General features: G+C 50.4%; 2 protein-coding genes across 2 annotated transcripts in view; one reads left to right on the top strand and one right to left on the bottom strand.

Annotated features, from left to right (window-relative positions):
* The window catches only part of SMG5 (SMG5 nonsense mediated mRNA decay factor), a 30,269-nt gene extending 12,772 nt beyond the window's left edge, over positions 1-17,497 (bottom strand). The window contains exons 1-9 of the mRNA XM_072846550.1: positions 17,318-17,497; positions 9,615-9,713; positions 8,860-8,983; positions 8,032-8,188; positions 4,822-4,911; positions 3,384-3,473; positions 2,392-2,470; positions 1,678-1,803; positions 1,147-1,215 (exon numbers count right to left, since the gene is read on the bottom strand). Coding sequence (XP_072702651.1) covers positions 1,147-1,215; positions 1,678-1,803; positions 2,392-2,470; positions 3,384-3,473; positions 4,822-4,911; positions 8,032-8,188; positions 8,860-8,983; positions 9,615-9,713; positions 17,318-17,394 — 911 coding nt within the window. The 5' untranslated portion in view covers positions 17,395-17,497. The remainder of the gene's footprint in view (positions 1-1,146; positions 1,216-1,677; positions 1,804-2,391; positions 2,471-3,383; positions 3,474-4,821; positions 4,912-8,031; positions 8,189-8,859; positions 8,984-9,614; positions 9,714-17,317) is intronic.
* A 322-nt stretch (positions 17,498-17,819) lies between these two features.
* On the top strand, positions 17,820-21,402 carry TMEM79 (transmembrane protein 79). Its single transcript, XM_072846801.1, has 4 exons — positions 17,820-18,595; positions 19,374-20,210; positions 20,472-20,685; positions 20,974-21,402. Exons 2-4 carry the CDS (start codon positions 19,484-19,486, stop codon positions 21,176-21,178), a joined length of 1,146 nt encoding a protein of 381 aa, XP_072702902.1. The 5' UTR covers positions 17,820-18,595; positions 19,374-19,483; the 3' UTR covers positions 21,179-21,402.
* The last annotated feature ends 766 nt before the right edge of the window (positions 21,403-22,168 follow it).

The raw sequence follows: 22,168 nt of genomic DNA, 5'->3' as shown, positions 1-22,168 counted from the left end.
CTGGAGTCCTGCATCCACTGTTGGGGTCCCCAGTACAAAAAAACCCAACCAAACAAAAAGACACTGACAAACTGGACTTAGTCCAGCAGAGGACTGTCAAGGGGAATAGGGAACATGATGTATGAGAAGAGGCAAAGAGAATCAAGTTTGTTCAGCCTGAAAGAGAGAAAGCTCGGGGCGTATAGTCTTCTGTTTTCAGATGCCAAATAGGTGGTTATAGGGGACTGAGTAAGACTCTTCTCAGTGGTGCACAGCAAAAGGAAGGGAAACAATGGGTACAAGCTGCAAAAAAGGAAATTGAGACTAGATGCAAGGAAAAAAAAAAATTCCCCAGTGAAGGTGGTCAAACATTGGAAGGGGGACCAGAGAGGTGTGGAATCTCTGTCCTTAGAGCCATTCAAAACTCAGCTGGATGAGGCTCTGAGTAACCTCATCTGACCTCACATTTGAATCTGCCTTCACAAGGACCCTACTTTGGGGGAGGACTGGACCCCTAAAAGGCCCCTTCCAACCTGAACTATTCCATGATTAGTTTAATTGTAGCCTATGTATAAGCCCTTTAAAACATCAGCTCTATTTCAAACAGTAAGAGGTTAATTTACAATCACCTGAAAACCTCCCAGCAGAGACAATCAAAGGAAAAAAAAAATAAAATCACACAGCTGTACAAAGCTTTCCATTTATTCCAACGTGAACAGGTTATGCTATTTGTTTCTTTGAACAAGGTATTTGGTTACTGATTTCCAAACGCAATGAATAGCCCTGCACACGTACAGATGGTCACTCTTTGCTGTCCTATCAGCCTAAATCCAGTGCTTGCCAGGAAAAAGCATTTGATGACTGAACACGGCAAGAAAACGCCAAAGGCATAGTACAGCACAGAGATGAGCTGCGACGCTCAACATTCACTCAGCTACTGGCTTGATTTAGCCAGAGTCACAAAGCATTTAACCCTTTGGTATTTCAGCCTCCCTTGGAAGACAATCTTCTTCACTCTCCCTGCAAGGTTAGAAGACTAAAGTCTTGGACCTTTTGGCAGAAAGCCTCAGCACAGGCACTGTTATCCTACAGGGAACAGTCTCTTCCAATTCTGAATGCCCGCTACTGTAAGTTATCAATAGAAGATACAGTCTGGCGCAACCTTACCTGCTCTTTGGCTGCAAAAGACTCTGCAGGTACATAAAGCTCACCAGCAACCTCTTAATGTCTTTGCCTCTAAAAAGATTGAGAGGAAAACACTGTAAAGCAGGTACCCCGTCACAGAGATGGACTAGACTAACAGAGCTCTATTAATAGGTAAATCAGGTCTCTATTGAGAACTACATTTTGATGAAACTGGAGGGGGAAAAAAAAAAAGACAGCTTATACACTTCTAACTTTCACCAATATGCCTCAACCCTCATGAACAGTCACCAGCTCCAGGGGAGAGTGAGAAAATCTCTCACCTCAAACTCTACACCTAGCCAGCATTTAGCTTTTCTCCTGAAAGTATGACCTGAGAGATCAAGAATGGGATCTAGACTGGGGCTCTCAAAATTCTGGGAACAGTCACTGCCTCGAATGGGCCACCTACGAGTTCCCACATCCCAGAAAGACTCTACTCCCATCCCAGAGGATGACACTGGTGGCATTGCAAACTCTCAGCCTGCACCCCTCTCCTTTTCTTTTCCCTCTTACCTTTTCTTGCTTGGAGACAACTTCCTGGTTTCACATTTCTTCAACTGGTGATACATTTTGGCTGCTTTGTCATACAGCCGCTTCAGGTTCCCATAGGCACCTTCAAAGGACACTTCAGACTGGATACTGATACACCAAAATAGAATACAGCAAAAGTTACTTTGCCACAAAGTTGCTCACATTTAATTCACGAGAAAGTTATTTAGGCATCTAAGCATGAAGACAGGTACCTAGTGCTTTTGTTTGAACATCCTGGGCTACTTAACTCCCACTGATGTCTGCAAACCCCACTTCAAGCTGCACCACAGCTCCATCTGCAACATTTACACACTTTTTCAAATTTGTGCCTTAAGGCCATGTTCAGATAACTGAATGCCACCCACCTCACTACACGGGGTGCCTCACTCAGCACCTCCACTGCCCTTCAAACCCAGCTCTCTAGCACAGGCAGAGGGTGTCAGATGAAACCCTGCCCTCCAAGTGCAGCCCTGCACATGTATTTTAGTGACCAGCATGATGGTTTGGTTTGACCAAGGCTCTTTCTTATTATCAGTCCTGCTCAAGGGTGAAATAAACCCATCTCTCTTCCCCCTCTCCTGAAACTCATCCGCTGAAAACAGTCACAAGTGCAAAGTAAAGGAGAAAAGAACCTGGCACCAGCAACCACAGTGCACTGATTCTCTGTCCAGAAAGCCAAGATCCTCAGACACTCACCAGCGTAAGTAGCAGTAGGTAGCTTCCACATTGTAGTATTTGCTCCCTGCCAATGTCCCCAGCTGGTTAAAGGGCATGCCTGTCATGAAAGAGAGGGGCAACGGAATTAACTTACAATTCTCCGATGGCCCTGCTAAAAAGCAGAACGTTTCCCTCTCATTACATTTCCACACAGGACAGAAGCCAGGAGACACAAACAGTAGTAAAGCTGCAGTACAAAGGTCTGGACTACTCGATCCTTTTGCCACCCAGGGTTTTGGTTTTTTTTTCCTGTTTTATAGTGCTTTTAGATCCTCCCCACCTTCCTGCCCGTTATCTACATAAGAAAGCAGAGCAAACAATGCCTCCTCTGTATTAATAATGCCATGGCCTTGACTCTGTATTCCTCTTGACATAGACATCAGCGTTTAAGAGTTCTGTTCCAGCTCACCGTGGTACATAAGTTTTAGTCACTTATTGGTATTTGGGATCAGGCTATCAAACAACTCAGTGAGAACTCTGCAAGTTCAGCACAGAGAAAACATTTTTCTGGAACTGCACACTTTTTAAGACAAGACAGGCCCTCAACTCTTGCCACAATGTGTTCTCATAAGGTGGTCACTTCTGAAGGAGAAAGCAGCACGTGAGATCTTTTTGCAGGGGTAAAAAAAGAGGGACATGACCAATAATGCTCTGCTTCTGGCAATGGACAGCTGGATCTTCCCTTAGCCAGACAAGCACAACTTTACCACATTCATGGAAGCCCGAGCTTCTCAGAGGTTATCAGATGAGCAAGTTGAGGTCACTGGCGAAGAGCACCTTTGCTTTAACTCCTCTCTCTGGCTTGCCAGCAAGAGAGATTCTCAAAGAAGGAAGTGGTTTTATCCTCTGGTTAAAATTACTCCTCTCTCAGCAGCAGGATATAAACCTGACCAGCGTAGTATCACAGAGTATTGTTTTTAGGTTGCAGCAACATGATTTTAATGACTAAAAATTCATGGTAACTCACTCACCAATTTGTGGTGCAACAGAAAGGGCTTGATAGTAAAACCGCTCAGCCAGCAACTCTGTGTCCACACCTGCCAGTTCATTCTGATAGCGAGCTGAAAGAAAACCACACACCGCACATCAGAAACCAGAGGGCAGTGTCTTCTCTTCCTTTCTGCAGAGAAGCACAGTTTCCCTAGGGATTAGAAATACCGCAAAACTAGAAATACTGGCCAAGTCAACAAATCCATCAAAGAACTGCTCTTGGCAAAACACAGAAACGTATAGGGTTTGCCAGGGCCGTTTGAAGCACTTTTATTTTAACTGCACTATTCCGCACGTCACAACCCCTGCCACTTCAAGCAAAGGGGATATCCCTCAACACTTGTGGCAGCATGTAAGCAAAAGGAAGAAGTTCTTCTGCTCCACGTGTTAAGTGCTGATTCATTTATCCTTGAAATAACTCAGAGTTGTGCTCCATTTTCCGGTACCTCAAGCAGACTATATTCTACTACAGCAGAGTGTGAAATCTAAAGCAAGTCAGCTGACCTAATAAAATACCTGGCCGTGGCTAGACCAGGCTTTATTTTTTTTTTTCCCCCGATTTTTTTTTTTTTTGACAACAGTAGGCATTTTGGAAACCTTAGGTGAAAGCATTGTGAAGGTGAGCACTCTTCTCTCCCACCAGTCAGGTAAGTCATTCTTACTACCCCCGTAAGACATTTATTTGCAATGCCATTTTTAGGCTGATTCACGCACAACGATAATGCCAAACAGCTTTCAAGAGCTTGAAGGCTGCTGCGTGTCAAGCACATTTACCCGTGCCACACTTCGAATAGCTGTTTTTCACACAGTTACATGTTTTCTCACTGCCTTCACTCCCACGTGTTCACAATCAAGCAAGAAGCTGACATGCTTGCCACACACTTCAGGAGGTCGTGACTGTGGGATAGACACGTCTGCTATAAAAAGGATGACACGCAGCCAGACACAATGACAAAGAACTTAGGGCTTTGCAGTGGCCTACCACTCTGGGTTGATTCACAACATTGCTTAACAAATCTAATTTTCAGTCACACTTGTGATGACGACAGTGGCTCCATAAGGCAACCTTAAAGCAAGTCTGAACTGAGAAGTCAGCCCACTTTGAGTTTCCTTCACACTGTCCAAACAACATAAATGGAAGCCTTTGCTTTTATTCTTACACAACCACGGATACAACTGTTTATTAATAGCAAACTCCTCATCTACTTGCCCAAAAACAAAGCTTCTGCAATTTGTAGCGGTTCAGTTATCCACGAGGATTTCACCTTATACCAGTCATTGACAAATGTGTCCGAGGGAAACCAGCGTCTGCAAGTAACTATGGCTGGTGACTAACAACGATGGACTCAGCACTGTCCAGGCACCATCTTTTTAATACACTAAAGGTTGTCTTGAAAGCCCGAAGGATGCTGTTCTTACCTAGATCTCCCAGATAAACCAGACATCTGTGACATGCCATCTGTGCCCACTCCATCTCCTTCTCCGATGCAGACACAGGTTTCTTGCAGCCTACATGAGAAATATGAAATCACATACACCGTTGGGTAAAGGCTGCTGGAAAGACACGTGAGCAGCCTACGCCTCTGCCTGAGATACCCAACATTTCAGTGGATGAAAACAAAGACCACATGGTCAGATCACACTGTTGGTCACCCTCTGTGGCATCTTATAGACCAGCACTGGTTCACTCTTGCTGTCAAAATGTGGAAAATAAACACAGACATTGATGCTCACCCACTCCCCCTTCAATTCCCTGCTGATTAGGGGCAGCGCATGTCACTGCATCACTAACAGTCACTGAAATAACTGTCACTCAAACTTTGTGTACAAGGTATGCCACAGAGAGCTGGCTCCATTTGCGCTCAGAGGAGAGGACAAAGGCCAATTCCTGTCTACAAGCCATGTGATTGTGTTAACATAGCACTGAGCACAAGCTAATAAGGCCTGTTGAGAGCCTGATTTTGTTAGCATGGCTAATGAGGCCTTTGGATAGGAGCCGGCGCAAACCCCTGGAAGCCAGAACAAAGTCTGAGCACACTTGCACCTGGCAGTAGCACAGAATGTGGACGTACCCTGCCCGACGCTGACGATGGAAACAAACTCATTGTCTCAAGACTGAGATCTACATTTAGGACTGGCCAACCAAAAAGGGAGGAAGAAAACAAGGAAAAAATCAGGACAGCAAATCTGTGTTGTAGGCAGGGCAGCTGCAGTCAGTTGGGAAGAACTGCCTCCACACAAAACTGCCTTTGCGTCTAGAGGAGGGCAACAAAGCTGGTGACAGGGCTGGAAGGAATGTCCCGCGAGGAGCAGCTGAGGGCTTTGGGCTTGTCTCGTTTGGAGAAAAGGGGGCTGAGGGGCGACCTCATTGCTCTCTACAGCTTCCTGAGGAGGGGAAGTGGAGAGGGAGGTGCTGATCTCTTCTCCCTGATATCCAGTGATAGGACATGTGGGAGTGGTTCAAAGCTGCATCAAGGGAGGTTTAGATTGGACATTAGGAAGTATTTCTTTACCGAGAGGGTGGTCAAACACTGGAACAGGCTTCCTAGAGAGATGGTCGATGCCCCAGGCCTGTCAGCGTTTAAGAGGCATTTGGACAATGCCCTTAATAACATGCTTTAACTTTTGGTCAGCCTTGACTTGGTCAGGCAGTTGGACTAGATGGTCGTTGTAGGTTCCTTCCAACTGAAATAGTCTACTCCATTCTATTCTATACTGAACTTAAAAAAAAAAAAAAGAGCAGTTCAGGCAGTGGAAAGTGTTAAAAGCAACAGGGGAAGGCTCCAGCCAGCTGATCTGAACTAACTTAAGCCATCAAACATGACTCAGTTCCTGGGAGGTGCTGCCACTGGCAAGACCATGCTTCCCATGTCCCCGTCAGCACCTTCTCCCAGCCAGCGGGGCCACAGTTCAGCCAGAGATCAGGAGGCAAAGGCTACCGCGTTCACGCTTCCTCTCCAGAGAGCACTCGCTGCCACCAGGCAGGCCAGTATCATGGATTCAGCCTAGGTTCGGTCTTCCTGTTGCCAAGGACTTCCACCTTCTGGAGGAGAAAATTCCCTCAAGCAGTAATCCCAAAGGAAGATTTTTAAGACCAGTCCAGCCTGCAGTCTGAGTTGCTTCCCTCTTGGCTTAGTTTAAAAGAGTGGAAGTGAAATCTGGAGGCTTAAGTGACCAGTGAGGAATGGTTCTCACTTACTAACAGGCATTGTATGAGTCGCATTATACAAATACATGGCCTTCAAATCCATGTCCACGTATACTATTGGACCTATCCTCCCTTTCTTTTTTGCTTTGAATCCTCTTGCTCCCATTTATATAACCATCAAGTTGTGTCCACCCTAATTTGTAGTTCATATGGGATTCTTACACATCCATCTTTTCCGGATATGCAAGGTTACATCTCTATTATCCAGTTGGGTACTCATCTGCTGCATCCTTTTAATTAAAGAGCCTAAACACATTAAGAAACCTGAATAAGGGGAGCCTCTCAAATGCAATCACACACCACAGGCTACAAACCCATCTGGAATGCGCGTTTCGAGAATTTATTAATTCTGCAGTACTAAGATACATTTCTCAAAGCAACAGTTGCCAGGGACATCTGCCTTTTAAACTGACATTTCAAAGCCGATCATGATACAATCATCTCCCAGAACTAAGAATAGGATACCAGCAACTGAAACATTCTATTGCTAAAGACATACTAACTTCTCTTATGCCTGTTTCTGCCGTGTATCGTCCCATCCCGTCCCCCCCGCCAGCTTTAAGGACGTCAATTAAACCCTTGCTAATACAGTTCACAAAACATACAGAGGCTCCATTTCTCACCTGGACCCACCCAAACACAAATATGTGCCTTGAAGCCACTGAGCACAACCCAGGAGCAAATGTGAACAAACCATCACAAGGTAATCGAGGATGTGAATGCATATGCAGCCTTGAGCTCTTTCAAGACTGTAAACACTCTTATTCTTCCTCCCCTAATAGGTCAGATACCTCAAATTACCCTGCATCTAAGGGCACGCACAGAGGAGGCTACCTGAGACAGCTAACATACCTTACTGTGTTACAGGAGCTTCCTCATGTTCTCAGTCCAAGATTCAACAGCAGTTTCAAAGCTACACACAGCTAGGAAATATGTGAAGGGAGCACAGATAGAAGGGGCACCAAGAGGAGGAACAATCTCTTACATCTAGTGACTAGGGTGTCCTGACAAAAATCTGTTGATTTCAAGAACCTATTCCCCCAATGGCCTGTTTGTTTTTAAAAGCTTAATTAAAGCAGACATGCTGTACAGCTAGAAATGCTCTTCAATTTTCCATAAAAATCTGCCATCACCGAACACTTACTAAAGAATTTTCTAACAGCATTTTCTTCCTGTTAGAAACCCTTCTTTCTTCCCTAGTTTAGTATTAAAAAAACCCAAAACAGTGCCATGGAAAAGAGAGCAGGACAGACAGTCTGTTCTAAACAGATAACCAGCTAATCAGAGGGGAAAAGGGAGGGGGAAAAAAAAAAAAGAAAGATAATCCTTTGAATGCTGAAACAAAGATGGACTAGCACAAGAGGAAGCCACCTGGCTGGGATTCAGGCCTTACCCACAAGTCCAACACACGAAGCACTAACCTATTAGAGGGTCCGTTACGTGTGTCCAGTCAATACAGCACTGCAGCTCCAGCTGATAGTGAGACTGAATGTAGAGGAGAAGGTGCTGGTAAAATCCTATGCCAGCAACTAAGTGAGTCCGGTACGCACACTCCAGAGTGCTACGGCTGTGAATGTGCTGGAGGGAAGAAAAATGAGAATATGTTAATGTAGTCTGGGTAACATTTTAGGCTGGCCACCCAAGTTATGCCAAGTATGAAGCAAGATAGCGGTTAGCTCAGCTGTAATTGGTTTTGCACAGTTCTGTACCTCCTCTTGCTCAACAACCTTGTATCTAGTGGTATTTACTAAGGGTCAACATCAAGAAGGAGAAATACTTGCTGCAGCAACAAATAAATAAAATCAAGGAGGCTGGTTAGAGAACCTTAAATATATTCAGACAACCAGATCACCAGGAGAGAGTTCATGGCATTAGAAAATACAAGGGTGAATACTGTGAGTATTTTCCAGGGATCGACTCTAGTAAAAACAGTCAGCACTGACAAAGCCTCTTAAGACCATCATTCCACATGGAGATATATGTCTTTTGAAGATGGGAAGACAAAAATTAAGCAAATTATGTTGAAATATCCTCTGCAATGGCAGCTCTCTCACCAAATCATTAAAGCTTACCTGCCCACAACTAGACAGAAAGTGTATGTCAGCTCCGTGATTAAAATTCAGGAGTGCCTGGCTTCTGTTCAGACACCGTGTTCAGACCACAACTTCTCCAAGCAAATAAAGCTTTTAACTTGGTCTCACTCATTGCACAGCCAGAGACTTTCTCATGCCAGAGCCACAGATACCTGCCTTTTTATTTGTTTTAATGAGCTGGATAACTTCATAGTAAACTTTTCTCCAGAGCAGTTCTTCTGCTTTTCTTCCATAATCCACTGGATGCAAGAACATCAGCTTCACACACAGCTCCCGCAGCCTGAGATAGACAGCAGAGAATTCACATTTAGCTACAGCAGCTTCAAATACAGCTGCCACGACATAAGCACGGAAGAGGAAAATCTGAATTCATTACGATGGATGAGCTAGGCCATCTGGTGATGGTACAGCTTGTATCACTCCCACAAAAGAGCATCTGGAAAAGCCATACACCTAACCAGTAACCTTGGCTCAGCTGGCCATCAGTAACTTCCTAAATTGCAGTAATGTCAAGAATTGTCTTGACAGCTTAAAAAATTAGTAAGAAAAGTCATCCCTGCTAGGCACCCTCTGAACCTGATAAAATATTTCACACACATAAGAAGTTTCTTCACCACACAGTTTTTTTTAAAGATAATTACAAGGAAGGCATTGGCCAACATGAAGACGACTTATTTGTATTACAACGACACCCAGGAAAGCCTCCAGCCATGGACTGTATGGTTAGGTGCTGTTCAAATACAGATCTGAAATCTAGCCTCTGCTTCAAAAGCCTGGAGGGATCCCAGGTTAACAGGAACACTGCAAATCAAACACCCTGTGAAACTGCAGATTCAAAACCTCCATGTGTTGCTTCACACGGATTTTCCCCAGCCAAATATAAAAAAAAACAAGTGCCCTGTCCAACTTACTTGTTCCTCAAGCTGATGTTCTCCGGCTTGAACACTTCTTGATACGCTGCCTTATTACCAAGGATGAGATCCAGTCGATGAACGGCCTCTACCACTGCTCTGCAAGGTAAGACAGAAAGAAGAGTTTCAGAATAGGAGGTTATCTGGGATTATTTTATGAGATCTGGGATGTTTACACAGAACCATACTAGCCTAGTTAATTCCATTATTAGCAAGCCGCATTATACCACCACACTGTACTAATTGATTTCCTTTCTGCACTCTATTTTAAAAAGCTTATGAAAAGAAGAAAAAAAGCAGTTACATACACTGTAATGATTTTGCTGCAAATCAGATGTTTAATCACCAGTTACCACCGCCTGTCTGGTCAAAAATGTCAATTATTTCTACAGTAGCAAAGTCAGAAATGTCTTTGGACATGTTAGCAACTTTTAACCTCAGCAATTAAATCATGCTATACTTAGACTAATTTAAACGTCTTAAACTCTATGATTAAAAAATGGATTGATTTCTAACAATTACTCTTTTGACAGGGTAAGAGTCAAACCTCCACCAATTGCTGTTTCCTTACCAACTTGCCTATGAAAGAAGGCAACCCACGTCATTCTCATTTGCCAAAACTTGTGGACCTTCGTTGATTAAAGCCCTTAAAGATCTCTCAGTGATAGGTAACAGACATATTCAAAACCAGCCTGCAATATGACATTTGTTACACGAGACTTTCCCTGAAAGCCATCTAAAAGACAGACCAAGCAACCTCCAAAGCTCTGAGTCATGCAAAAAAATACTTCTGTGAATCACTGCCCAAGACTCTCCTCCTGGAGGAGGAATACCACACCGTGCGTAAAATCTCAAGCACTCGAAAGTTTGTAGCTGTGAACAAATCAGACTACAATTCCAGAACGCTGCAGTGAAATAAAACCAGGGACTTACAGAAGCATTAGCGCTGACAGAAAGTACCCTCATCAATATCTCATGGACAGTTCAATAAAGCAAGATCGACCAGCCATGTTAAACCCTTCCTACCAAGACAGATCATCTCTAAACCTCTGCCTTTGTTAAGCCTGTATTTGAGGTCAATAAACTGACTCCTGAAATTAACTCTTCCCAGCTGTTGACTCTACATGTTCCTCTTCAAGAAATATGTCCTCCAAGCCATCCCCAGCCATCAGCTATCACACTCCACAGGTACTTGTTCTCCCCCTCAACTTCACATCTATCTACCTATCACTCCTCGTTTGTTCTAATACCTTTACTGCTCCTACTGCTGAGCCTACTGCACCCAGAGAGCTGTTTGAACAAGAAGCTGAAGACAAGCAAGATGCATCGTAAATACAGAATGAGACAGACCTGATCAGAGCAAACTTCTGCAAAGCAGAACAGTCAGATGCTGCTACCAGCCTGCTCCCCCTCCCCGAAATCTCCATCGTCTGCAGAACATAAACTCCCTCATCACACTCACAGCGCAATGCAACGACTGAACCTTCTTTTTGCGCACGTGCACAAATGGTTGCCAGATTGAACACAGGGCACTCGCAAGCAAGAGCATGCAAAACCACACGCTAAGGAGGTAGGCTGAAACCACCGTCACTTCCTCGAAAACTACAGATATTACTGTAAAGTAACTGACGGTTTCATATACCAGCCCCTGACTAGCAAGGCTGTCCTGGTTTCGGCTGGGATAGAGTTAATTTTCTTCCTGGTAGCTAGTGTAGTGCTGTGTGATTTAGTGATTTAGGATGAGAATAATGCTGATAACACACTGATGTTTTAGTTATTGCTCAGCAATGCTCACACTAAGCCAAGGACTTTTCAGCTTCTCTTACTGCCCTGCCAGCAAGGAGGCTGGAGGTGCACAAGAAGTTGGAAGGGGGCACAGCCGGGACAGCTGACCCCAACTGACCAAAGGGATATTCCACACCATATGACATCATGCTGACCAAAAAAACCTGGGGGGAGCTGGCTGGGGTGGGGGGGCTGCAGCCACTGCTCGGGAACTGGCTGGGCATCGATCAGCAGGTGGTGAGCAACTGCATTGGGCATCGCTTGCTTCGTATATTCTTTTATCATCATAATTATTGTTATTATTACTATTTTCTTGTTTCTCTGTCCTATTAAATTGTCTTTATCTCAAGCCACAAGTTTTACCTTTTTTCTGATTCTCTCCCCCATCCCATCAGGGGGAGTGAGCAAGCGGCTGGGTGGGGCTTAGTTGCTGGCTGAGGTTAAACCATGACAAAGGCAAATCTCCTTTCACAAACCCACCGCACCAAAAGGAACCTCCTTGAAAAAAACCCAGAACATTCAGGAGCTCGAAGAGAAAACGTCCCATCTCATGCTATGTCACAGGAAGCCGTTCATCCAAGGATAACTGGCAATCTCATTTGTTTTCAGTAAACCACAGAACCTGACAGAAGAGAAGTGTAGGGAATAGGACTGTCTTACGCAATGGCTTGGGAGCTCAAAACACCACAGAGTTGAACCAACTTCTTCCTAAATAATCATGAAGAAAACCAAAAATAGAGTAAGAATCACACACAAAAGTGTGCTACTAACCTTGATATCCACAGCCACTTCTGCTCACTAGCATCTTTCTCACATGGCCTGAAGGTCCTTTGCAAACTCTAACAACCTAATACCCTCAACAGCACGTAAGGCAAGCAAGTAAAATGCTTTTTGGTTTACAGGTAAAAGGCAATAAGTATGAAGCATTCATCCAAGCTCACAGCATATTGGTGGGGCGGGGGGTGGGGGGGAGAAAAAAAAAACCAACAAGCCCCACATACACGTTTAGTTTCCCCAAAATAGATGTCCACAAAGCAGCAGGCAATAAACATGTCCTCACTGCAACCTGTGATTAATGTCCTGTCACCGTATCTCTCAAAGACCCTCAGCAGGAAACGAACAGTATGGCCCACAGGGAACTGATTTGTTTTCTATGCAGAAGGGTGACCAGAAGAAAGGGGAACTGCTTTTTCATTCGATTCCCAGAGAGAAGTATAGGAAATCTATGATGTTCTATTCCCAAAATAGGCAGTCTCTACATCTTCAAAATAGCTGTAAAAATGCATTCACTGTGCGCCGAATCGGCAGCCACTGTGTGTCTGATACAAGCTTACATGTCACCGACACCTCAAGGTGGGAAATGATTTCACAGTGACTACAAGCAGTCGACACCTGCACCCAAGGACGTGGTCAGCCCTTAGGGTGGGATGTCACACGTGCAGGTGTGAACCCGTCTGTCCAAATCCTCATGTGCACGTTAACTGTATTCCAAGGCTCAACACCAACTCCTTCTCCTGCCACTTATTCAATCCAGATTCCTTTATGGGCACATGGTCCAGGTTCTCTCACTGCTCAGTAGCTCATATGCCAAACAAGCCTCTATGGTTTTTTTAATATCTAAAAAAAAGGCTCACAAAACCTCATCTAAGAATCCTCCCGAGTTCAGCAGTGACAGAAATGCATCTTGATATTGTGCAGCATAACACCCATGAAATGACAGGAATTACTCAAAAAGCAGTTGCCAGAGCCCCCTTTCCAAGTTGCAAGCAAACAGACAGCTATTTGGCTGCCAACGGTATCAGTGGGTAAGAAATATGATCAAGCAGTTAAGGAAAGCCTACTCACATGCACCAGGACTTAAACGCCTGCCAAATGTGAAGTACAGAAAAGTTTCCTTCCAGGGACTATCTGAGCAGGGACATTGGAGGGTATTTTACCTTCCCTCGAGGGTATTTTACCTTCCCTCCTCCTGTGTGGGAGGCATCCCGGAGGGCATCTCCCATACAACCCTGTTTCCTGCAACAGTCAGGGATGGGCACATGAAGGAAGACACTGGTTGCTTCTGCTACTTTTTATGGGTTCATAAAGAAACAGAGAGTTGGTGAGTTGAAAGCAGCAAGGTTTATCTTTTAGGATGTGGGTTCCTGAGCCGTTAAGGCAGACCCCATGCTAAAATGCCTTCTTATCAGCAGAAGCTCCACGGTGCTGCTAGAGGAGGCAGAGGCAGGAGTAAAAAAGGATCCATGACAGCCAGTGACGATCTGCAAGGATCCTACGTCCGCAGTGGTGAGGAAAGGGGACACGGTGAGGACAAAAAGGTACAGCAGCCAGCCTCACTTCAAAAATGTTAGGAAACATCAACACAGGCACTATAGACCATGCACCGATTAAAATGCAATTTAGCATTTGTGCTTTGGGTGGCTTGAGACCATGGGTTGAATTTTACTTAGCAGTTAAGAGGCCAAATTTTGTCCCAGTACCCATTTTTATACCTGCTGGGTTTAAACATTGCTTTCAGACAGCACATCAGAACCACAGAGGAGGCAAATCAGATGCCAGTCTATTAAAAGAACCAAGTACAGCACATCATGCCAAGCAGGGTGGAAATGGTCCAACGCGAAGTCCTCTTCAGCCACGCAGACACCGATCTGTCCCTTTCCTTCTGTGCCATTAACATTCTGGGATGGGGCAAGACAGCAGGGAGAATTATTTGTCCTCTCTATATTTCTTTATTTAATACATCACTAAGAGCTACAGTCTCTGAGGAGTAAGACATTTCTCAGGGAAAAGAACTGCAGCCATTCATTTGTATTCTGGCATGTGTCAGTACACAAATAATACTGCCCAGAACAAGGCTGGCAGACAAGAATAGTAACGCAACACCAATTAGCTAATGGTTACCCAGAATCCGGAAAAAGAAATCTGTAAAATAAATCCAGTCACCCTACGCTAAAACATACATTGTAAAACAGCATCCAGGATAATCCAGTTGCCACATTGAGGTGAAACTCGGGGATTATCAATCCAGGAAGACTTAAATGGAAAAGATCAAAGACCATCCTACAAACAGTGATGGGCAACCTCATCTCCAAAAGGACACTCCAATGGCCACCTCACTTGCCAAGGACCGTGGAGACCTGAGCTCAACTCCCACTGCTCTCACAAGCAGACACACAGCTGATCCCATGTGAGCACAGTTTATAGCTGGGATTGTGACATTCAAACATCTGTGATTCAAAGGCACTGTTTAATCCGACGGCCAAAAGTTTCCAGAGACAGTCAGCCATCACACAAAGTAAAACGTGCTTCTTAGAGGACAGGAAGTTACTGCTTCATCTAACTGCACTTTAGGCTGAAATAGAGAAGAATTGACAAGAGACTGTTAAGGTAGAAAGCTTGGTAAGAGCGCTACCAGCTATGTAGCAAGAAAATTTGTGGCCACTGCAGATATTATAAATCCTGCACTAAAATCACAATACTTACTTCCAGCTAAAAAGAAGAGCCATCTCTACAGGACCGTCGTTTTCTTTTTCTGCTGTAATATTGCTACAAAGCAACCACACACCTTATTCCGCCATAAAAATTTAAACAGAAAACAACCGCTTCCTTGCCTTGATGACCAATCCCACGTCTGGTCAAGGGACGTTCACTTGTGAGCTCCAGCGGCATACTGAGGTACTGCTTGTCAGGTGAGCTAAGCAGCACACACATTCCTGGTCCGCTGTGACCACAAAGTAAAATGCATCTTCAACCATGATGAAGGTGGTTTAAAGAAAATGCATTCTATTTCGCAAGCAGGAGCACGTACATCCTCTCCAATCCTGTCCACCACACCTCAGGTGGCAGTGGGCAAGGTGTTATGCTGCACTAGCTCAACTACTAGCAGATGTGGGAAGCAACCCCTAAGATCAAATGGGGTATCTCCATGTGACAGCAGATACAGAGCTCCACAGCCCTGGAGGCGCCTCCAGCACGACAACGCAGCCCACACCTCTGGTAATCCAAGCCATTGTGTTTTACCACTGACCTTGCAATAAGAAAAAGAAAAGCACCTAATATAACTTCAAAGTACAGGGAACATGCTTGTACAAAGCGCATCGTGGCAACAAACAAATTCTAGTAACTACCACTCAAACCTGCTATTACTGCTTTGGACTTTTGGGCAAGGATCTTGCCAGGTTTCCCAGAGGGAGGCAAGCCTTGCCCTGTTTTAGAGGAGGGCAGTGAGGTTCCACAAGATGAAAGGACATGCCCAATGTCACCGAGCAAGTCAGCAAGACAAAAAGAAAACGGACCCCAACATAAAATCCGTCTCTTGCCTTCATCATTTTGCTCATCTTCGAAACCACACTGTCGCTGCAGAAACTCCACTATGAATCTGCTTTACTGATGGAGAAACTGAGACAGAAGGGGACAATTTCTGGGCCACACTCACAAAACAAGTCATCAGCAAAGCAAAGGCCAAGCACCTCAGCGCTGACAGCGTGGCACCTCATCGCTGCTGGGCTAAGCTGACCAAGGCCATCATTATTTCCTGAATCTTGTCTTCTGACGCTATTTCCAACGCACAGCGCAGTGTAAGTGAGAGTGGAGTCCCAGGGAGTGTCTTACTGGGAAGATCTGCAGCTAGAGCAGTCTTGCCCTCCATACAGCAGGAAAGCGCCCTGGCTCAAGCTCCTGCTCATCACACCCTCTTCTCCAGCACATCCCACATAATCCCTGTCTACTACCAATGCCAGGGACCCCCTTCTCCAGCCCCCCTCTCCCTGGATCTTGCCCCCCACATCTTGCCCTTATACCACTGCATCCCCACACCTCCTTCCCCCACAGCCCCCATCATCTCCTACCCTATCTCGCTGAACCCCACATAACTCCTTCCTCCATCCCCCATGTCCTGACCCTCCTCCCTGGGTGCCCCATGCCCCCTTTCCCCAGATTCCCTTCTTACCCTCCCACCTGCCTTCTTCCTCCCGTCTTGCCTGGATCCGCCCCAGCTCCTTCCCTCACCACCCTTTGTTTTGACTCATCTCCCCTGGATCCCCCGTACCCCTTTTTCACCAGTGCCGCCCCCCACCCCGTGTATTGCTCATCTCCTCTGGATCCCACACAACCCCCTTCCCCCTGTTCCCTTCCCCCTAGCCTTCCCTAAATTTCCCCCTTGTCCTTTCTCTTAGCACTGCCCACTTCCCCTGGATTCCCCCCAGTTTTCTTCACCTCAATCTTCCCTAAATTCCATCACCCCCTTCCTCTATTTCCCCCCAATCTTCCCTAAATCCCACCACCTCCTTCCCCCTGGTTCCTCCTCCACCCTTCCTGAATCTCTCTCCAATCCCCTTCCCCCTGGTTCCCCCCAGTCGCCCCTGGATTCCTCCCCTCTCCAGGTTCCCCTCCAATCTCCCCTGGATCCCCCATTCCCCCCCCGGTTAATCCCCAGTCTTCCCTCGATTCTGCCATCTCCTTCCCCAGCCCCCCTACATCTTCCCTGACTACTTCCCCCATCTCCTTCTCTTTAATCTTCCCTAAATCCCCCAGTCCCCATCGCCTTGGTCCTCCCCAGTCTCCTCCGGACCGTGGTCCCCCGCTCCAATCCCCTTCATCCTTGTCATCCCCAATCTCCTCCGGATCCTCCCCATCTCCTTTCTTCCCTCCCGGTCTCCCTGAGCTCCCCTGGTTCCCCTCTCCAGCCCCTTCCCCCGGGCCCTCCCGGTCTCCCCCGGATCGCCCCCCGACCCCCTTGGCGCTGGCCCTCCCCAGCCTCCTCCGGACCCCGCCCCACCTCCCTTCGTCCCTCTGGTCCCCCTACTCTCCCTGGACCCCCTCATCCCCTTTCCCCGGTCCCCTCATCTCCCCGACCCCCTTCATCTCCCCCAGTCCCTCATCCTCCCCCGCCTTCCCCTCCCCGATGCCCCTCTCCTCACCGGTACAGCCGCTTGGTGTGCAGCACCTTGGCCTCCGGCTCGCCGCTCTCGCCGGTGGCCCCGCCGCCCTGGCTCATGGCGCCCGGAGAGGGCAAGGCCCGGCCCGGCCGGGCGCGGCCCACCGCCCCCTCAGCACCGGCCGCGCCGCCCCGCCGCTCCCCGCCGCCGCCGCCGCCCCCGGCCCCGCTCCGCCGCCATGGCTGCGCGGCTGCCCCCTGCCCCGCACCGCTCTCGCGAGACTTGCCGCGAGACCGCAGAGCGGCGGGCAAACATGGCGGCGGCGGGGCCGGCCTCACCTCGCGAGAGTTTACCCTCTCGCCGCTCCAGCACTTATTGCTGGCAACATGGCGGCTGCGCGGCGTCATCTCGCGAGAGCTCCCCCTTCCCCTACGCACACACGCGACCGCCGTGCCAGCACTTAGTGCTGGCAAACATGGCGGCCGCGCCGGCGTCAGGCAAGGCGCTCTATTGGTCGGCCTGCGCGCCGGACCCGGGCCTGAGGGGTGCCCCCCGCCCCCGGGGAGGCACGAAACGCCGGTTCCCACCGTAGGCCTGGTGGGCTCTCCTTATGGCTGCCCCATGGCCTGGCAGGAGCTGGGGGGCAGGCGTCCCTCTGCCTTGGCGCCTCGGGGCTGCCGGGATCCCTGGGGGCTCAAACAGGGGCCACCCTCCATCGTTGTGGGGGCCATGAGCGGCCCAGCGAGATGGAATGGTGGGAGGAATCCCCCCCCCACGTCCTGGGAATCTCTTCATGCCACCATGTAGCACGAAGGCCAGGTGCTGCTGGCTGAGGCGGGGGCTCCCCGGGGTCCCTCATCCCTTTGGTGCTTCACCTCCTCGGCATGGCCGTGGCTCCCACAGGAACAGCCCGGACGGAGAGCCAGGCCGGTCCTGTCTCTGCCATGGCAGACAAGCACTGGGGCTTCTTCTCCACCAGGCCCCGGCCCTGCTGCCAGCCCTCCCAGGGCAAAACCCCCTGGAACGGCGACGCGCTGTCCCGCGCTTGCCCCTACGTGGTGGCTGTCGCACACCATGGAGGGGCCCGCTGAGGACACGTCCCCGGCTACGGGACGGGCTGGGGAGCCAGCCCAGGGCTGAGGGGCCGCCCGCGGCCTCAGCGCCGCGTCGGGCGAGGCTGCTGCGCCTGCCCCTTTCGGCCCAGCCCCACCGTAGCTGGTTAAACAGGTTTGAAGTCCAGACGGTGGAAGCGTTTCGCAGGCTCCCAGCGCAGCTGCCGCCGCATGGCCCCCAGCCCCATGGCCCCCCACCTCTCTCCAAGTAAGTTTCGCAGCAAGGGGAGCCCGGTGCCAGCTTCCTCCCGTGGCCCATGGGGCGATGAGCGAGTGGGGCTGGGAGAGGGGAGAGGGAGGTGTGCGAGACGCAGGAAGCTGCTTTAGCCATACTGCCTCGTGTGGACCTCAGGTGAAGCCCCGCACCACTCTGTGCCTCAGTTTCCCCATGCCTGTGGCCAGGCCAGGGCTCTTTCTGGGGGTGCAGGGATGAATCTGCCCAGAAGGGAGAGAGAGAGACATTTTCACTGCAGGAGGCTCCCGTGCCTGCAGCCAGCAACCCCTGGGACGGCCTAAGAGACAGGGCCCAAGTACCGGGGCTTGGCTGGCACGGGACGGGGCCGCGGGTGGAGCCACCTGCACGGGCCAGGCAGCGTCCAGCTCCCCCGAGTCACAAGGCTTGCGCCCAGCCAGAAACCCCGGGATGTTTGGCCAGGTGGGGAAGCAATTCCCAGGCTGCCTCCATTTTGCAGCCAGACCCGCGCACCCAGGGCTCACCAGGCGCCCAGCTATGGGCAATGGTGCCCACACGCATGGTGCCACATGCCCTGATCCCGCTGCCATGGGCTGGGTGCACTGGCAGGGCGTGAGAGCACGGGGACGCTGGGCTCTGCTTCCTCCCAATAGTGGAAGGGCAGGCAGGTGATGGGGACTCCAGGGGTGGTGGCTGCCAATTCTCACCCCACATTGTAACTGGGGCTGTGTGCGTGACCCCAAACCTCTAATTTCTGCTGGTTTTTTTGTCTGTCTCCTTTCTCCTGGCACAGGGTGAAGCAGAAGGGACGGGAACCTAGTCCCCTCTTGACACCCCAAAACGCGGGAAAGTTTCTTGCCAGTCCCCAGCTGCGTCCCCAGCGGTACTGAGCCGGCCACTCTCATGGCTGCCGCTGACCCCATCCTGCCCCCTGAGGAGGTGGCTTTGCTGGAGCTGGGGAAGGTGGCCCTGGCCACCCCCCTGGACCAGGTGCCACCCGCCCCGGATGAACACCCGGGGGACCCTGATGCCACCCTGCCATGGGACCGGTGCCAGCACAGCGCCCAGGACCAGCCGGAGCCCGCGGAGATGAAGAGACGCTCAAGTCCTGAAGGGGGACGCGAAGACCCCGAGGAGGCTGCTCTCACCTGCCCCCCAGCTGAGGCCGAAGATGAGGAAGCCCACGGGCTGCCCGTGATGGCGGCCCATGTCTTTGTGCCCATCGACCCACAGTGCATTGAGCGGACACCCGGCAAGCAGAAGAAGCAACCCGCCCCATGGCCCCGGGAGGAGGGCAAGGGGGGCTACGTCCCCCCCAGCGACAAACCCGACAGCCAGAAGCAGGTCTTCCTTCCCATCGGCCCCTTGCGCTACAGGGACCCACTGGGCTTTGAGGGGCGAGTGGCCAAGCCACCGACCGAGGGGCCGCGGTGCCCATGCACCGGGGACTGCGGCACCGACAACCTCAAGGCCGTGGCCTCGGTGGTGGGGGCCCTGCTCCTCTGCCCCTGCTTCGTCTACGGGGCCTACGTCTTCCTGCCTTTTGACGCTCCGCTGCTGCCCGCTATCAGCGACCGCCTGGTCTACACACTCCGCTGTGCCGCCTTTGCCACGTTCCCCATCGTTCTGGGTGAGCCATGGGGTGGGCGTACAAAGCCCTTCGCCCCCATCGCTGGGCTGCATTAGCCCCGGGGGAGCAGGGGCTGTGGGGGGTGATGAGTAGAGCTGGGGCTGAGCTCTTTACAGCTCCATTGCTCCCACCAGGAGCAGCAGACTGAGTTTTCCTACCCTCTTCCCACCCCGTTGCGTCTCTCTGGTCCTCCCCCAGCCCTCGGACCCCAGTGCAGTTTCACTGGGCGCCTGCTCAGCCCCTCTCTCTGCCCCCCCCCAGGGATGATCGTCAGCGGCATCTCCCGCCTCTGCTCCTCCGCACTGGAGCCCTTCGGGGAGCTGCAGCGGGAGGTGGAGATCCACCGCACCTACGTCTCCCAGTCCGTCCATCTCTTCATCCTCTACTTCTTCAACATGGCTGTGCTGGCCACCTACCTCCCACAGGAGGTCCTCAAGCTCATCCCCCTGCTCACGGGGCTTTTTGCCATCTCCCGGTAAGCGGCTCCTTTTCCCTACCTGGGCTGCGGCAGTGCCCAGGGTGCAAAACGGGGTCTGTCAGCACTGACAAACACCATGCCTTGGTGCAAACTCCTGCTCTGGCAGTGCCTCACCCAGCCAACGACAGCCAGGAAAGCTGGCACAGGGTTTCTCCATCCCTCATCCCACTTCCTGCAGTGGCCGTGCCTGGCAAACCCTCGCTGGGGTCAGAACCCCTGAGTGAAGCTGGATGCCGGCCCCACGGCATCGCCCTCGCTGAGCCCACGCCTCTCTGCCCTCTCCAGGTTGATTTACTGGCTGTCATACGCCATCGGGCGCTCCTTCCGTGCCTTCGGCTTCAGCATGACCTTCCTGCCCCTCCTAGCCATGCTACTCTGGAACCTTTACAGCATGTTCGTCCTGGAGCCCGAAAACCTCCTTGCTGTGGCAGCTCCAAAGCCCGAGGACCGCTCCAAGGACAGTGGAGCCAAACTCCGGTACTGGGGGTGAGGGAGGCCTCGGGGACACGGGGTGCCTGGACCCTGTGGTGCAGAGGGGTCGAGCCCTCCTCACCGCCCTGCCTTGTGAGCCCTGAAGGTGGAGGGGTGTAGGCAGATCTGGCTGGGCCCCTGCTCCCTGCCTGGACCCGGCAAGGTTTTTGCTGGGCGCCCGGGGTCGATAGAGCTAAGCTGTAAAACCCTCTGCACTGGGAGCTGCCTGCAGGAGGGCGAACAGGGCCCGGAGCAAGACCCAGTGAGCCCTGTTCCATCAGGATGGGTTGGGGTGGGATTTGCCTAACCTCCTGCTGGAGCTGGCTTTGCCCAATAAAGCCCTTCACCGAGCGGCTCTGTGGCTGGTTTGGGGAGGGTGGGTTAAATTCCCCTAGGAATCGCTGCTGCCAGGACTCGTAGCTTCGCCCACAGGATGCCATCATCCAGCCCCAAAATATCTCCCTAAACTGTCCATCTCCCAGTGCTGCAACAGCACCCCAGCCCTGCGTCCTGCTCCTGGGTCCCCGCGTGGCGATGTGGCCGGTCCTGCCCAGCTTGTCCCTCCTCCTCTTCCTCTTGGCGGAGGTTCAGCACCTGGTTCACAAACCAGTTGCCCAGGTAGGAGGGAGGGAGCCCTGCCCCAAGGAGGGATGCAGGGAGAAGCCGGGATGGGTGAGACGGCACCAGGCTTGCCGCTGCCTAGGGCTGGGGACAGCCGATGCCCCCCAGGACGGAGACCCAGCCTGCACCCCTCAGGGCACCGGGCCCCACCTCGCAGTCCTTTGCAGACACAAAGGGACCCCTGGGAGCCCAGCCCCATACAAGTCTGATTGGCTCAGTTCTCTGATTCTCAGGCATAACCCAAACCAGTTAAAAATCCACCAAATAAAGGGAAAGCCCCTCCATCCCTAGATCTGCCAAGTGTTTGCCTTGTCCGCCTCCCATCCCCGACTGCTGTAGCATGGGAGCAGTTCACCCACTGCAGCCCAGCCGAGTCAGAGAATGGGAA

This window comes from Ciconia boyciana, chromosome 26, assembly GCF_034638445.1.
Source record: "Ciconia boyciana chromosome 26, ASM3463844v1, whole genome shotgun sequence".
NCBI lineage: Eukaryota > Metazoa > Chordata > Aves > Ciconiiformes > Ciconiidae > Ciconia > Ciconia boyciana.
The sequence above is the reverse complement of the archived record's forward strand: the minus strand, read 5'-3'. Positions and strand labels throughout refer to the sequence as shown.

Excerpts from the sequence above, each read along its gene's own strand:
- TMEM79 (XM_072846801.1), top strand. The coding sequence starts at position 19,484 with ATGGCTGCCGCTGACCCCATCCTGCCCCCTGAGGAGGTGGCTTTGCTG. Across the intron at positions 20,211-20,471 it reads CACGTTCCCCATCGTTCTGG|GGATGATCGTCAGCGGCATC; the intron begins GTGAGCCATGGG and ends GCCCCCCCCCAG. Across the intron at positions 20,686-20,973 it reads GGGCTTTTTGCCATCTCCCG|GTTGATTTACTGGCTGTCAT; the intron begins GTAAGCGGCTCC and ends TGCCCTCTCCAG.